The following is a 2,500-nucleotide window of genomic DNA, read 5'->3' as shown; positions in this document are numbered from 1 at the left end:
ATACGAGACACACATAAATACACATACATACGCACACATACACAGACATATACACAGGCATACATTCAAACGCAAATTATGTAAATGCACATACACAATTACGCAAACATATAAATAGTAAATACTCAAGCACAGACATGCAGTGATCCGGAAACTGTTTTAATGCATTTTCCGTTATCAATATTATCTAGCATTTTCAGTTAGCATTTTCAATTAGCATAAGGATTTTAGCATAAGGATTTTCCATATGTTTTCTGTATATGAATTAGGACATAATCAAATAACACAAAATGAATTAATCCAAAATAACAGCCGAGAATATAAATGTATTCTTAGTTTTACTTCCTTCCACTATTAAGGATGACAATCAACGCCATCTGCCCCATGAATCTCCACGACTTCCCGATGGACACGCAACACTGCCCTCTTAGACTCGGTTCCTGTAAGGCAGAGTAAAGTTATGCAAAGCTAAGAATGATCATTAAAATATGGAACAAGTTGGTCTTGTCTATATCAACACATTTTAAAAATTTTACATAACCTCTCCCTTCTCAACAGTTGCTTATACAACGAGGGATGTGCTGTATAAATGGAACCGTGCGAGACAGGTGGTGATTGCGCCGGATCTCATGTTGTCTCAGTTTGACCTGATTGCTGCTCCCTCGGGCACTGAGAACACTACCCGAAGAGGAGGTAAGGAGCCGAGGCAGTAGCAAGGACAATATGCTATGACTATATAGGTTCTATATGGTTCTTGGGCGGTAGACTCGGCCCCAGACAGAATTCCCAGGCCATAGCCAAGGGGGAAAAGATGAGCGGTAGACTCTGGGTCTAGACTTGGACAAGCAATAATTACATGGCTCTATAAAGTGCAGTTTGCTTTGAAGAGGAAATGCTGAAGCCTTATCGTTGGGAATCCATGAGAAGCGAGAAGTGAGAAGGTAGATCAGGGTAAATGTAGGATCGCCTTTGCGAGGGAAATAAAAGCTTTCAATTCCTTTTGGCCTTTTAGATATTATATTCACTGGCTAGAATGTGAGCTAATATCACTGAAGTGTTCAGATACTTTTTATAGTTGTGTTGGATGGAGAGACAGAGATATTTGTCTGAGATCGCATTGTAAATTTGCTTTATTCTACCAAGCAATGTACATGTCTTTTAATGACAGCCAATAGGCTCTATTCAGTAATTTTAGAGCAGAACTGAACTATATAGATAAAAAGTCTAGGTTTGATCAGAATCGCGGAATAGATCTAATTCTCTACCACCTTCAGTGACGGTGAAAGTCCATTAACAAGAATCACTTGCACTAACATATGATGATTGAACGTTCGTTAAAAAAAGTCATCATCCTTCCTCATGGGCAAATTCCCCAAGACAGCCGTCAAGAGCCCGCATCATGGCTGATACTACACGCCCTGCCCCCTTGCCCCCTACCCCGCTTATGTGTTCCTTCTAGGGACGTTCTCCACTCTCCTGGTGTCCTTTCACCTGCGTCGTCGCATGGGCTACTTTATCATCCAGGTGTACGCCCCGTGCGTCCTCATCAATGTGCTCTCTTGGGTCGCCTTCTGGATCAACCGCGAAGCCACGTCCGACCGCGTTGCCCTCGGTAAGCTCTTCGGCCTCGTGCGCTTTGACGAGGCTTCTGCATTGCTGTAGGTCGACGCTTTCCTCCACTCTGGCACAGCACACGGACGCTGGAGCCCCTCAGTCAGTGTCTGCTGCTCCTCCCTGACAACTGTCGTTACTTTGACAACAGTAATATAGCATCTCCATGAATTGGCGCTTTGTGTGTTTAAAAGGGAGAGCTTTATGTGGACTTATTCCTAATGTTACGATCGCTACTCAGTTGGTTTATTAAAGACGTAGATTCTGGTTAACGCCCACTTTATCTGGAAGTAAATCCGCATGAAACCCTGTTCTACCTCTTAACATTCCCCAGCAATAATCGCTATCAGCTGTTCACTCTCTCTATTCGCGCACCTCTTCTGTAAAGCCACAGGCAAGTTCGCGCAGAGTATTACCAATCATCACCCCTTATGAGATTACATGTTTTATCTACTGTGTATAAATATATGCAGTATTTGCAAGCTTCTAACCTTATACGACTCATTCGATGGATCACTCTAGAGATCTGTCAGCTGCACCTTCACATCCAAATGACTATGGCGTTCTAGATAACATTTAGATGTGTGAAGCATGCATTGTTTTGTACACCTTCACCGGCGCCCTTGTAATGCTATTGAATCCCGCTGCCACGCTTCTGACGTTTCTGCTGCTTCGCCGGGCAGGGGAATTCTCCACCCTGATGGCCAGCTTTTACCTCCAGAGGAACATGGGCAACTTCTTGATCCAGGTATACGGCCCTTGCATGCTGCTGGTTGTCCTCTCTTGGGTGTCTTTCTGGCTTAACCGCGAGGCCACGTCCGATCGCATATCTCTAGGTAAGAATCCCATGGCTTGGCCCTTTATATTTGGTCATCTTGCAGGAAATCTT

At 43.9% G+C, this 2,500-nt stretch overlaps 1 protein-coding gene across 1 annotated transcript in view; it reads left to right on the top strand.

The window, feature by feature from the left end:
- Positions 1-2,500, top strand: part of LOC113810369 (gamma-aminobutyric acid receptor alpha-like) — a 24,010-nt gene that overhangs the window by 6,207 nt on the left and 15,303 nt on the right. The window contains exons 6-8 of the mRNA XM_070121513.1: positions 360-442; positions 559-693; positions 2,295-2,447. Of these exons, the coding sequence (XP_069977614.1) occupies positions 360-442; positions 559-693; positions 2,295-2,447 (371 nt within the window). The remainder of the gene's footprint in view (positions 1-359; positions 443-558; positions 694-2,294; positions 2,448-2,500) is intronic.

The sequence above is a fragment of the Penaeus vannamei genome, chromosome 5 (genome assembly GCF_042767895.1).
Source record: "Penaeus vannamei isolate JL-2024 chromosome 5, ASM4276789v1, whole genome shotgun sequence".
Taxonomy (NCBI): Eukaryota; Metazoa; Arthropoda; class Malacostraca; order Decapoda; family Penaeidae; genus Penaeus; species Penaeus vannamei.
Note: the sequence above shows the minus strand (reverse complement) of the source record. Positions and strands in the feature narration are given on the sequence as shown.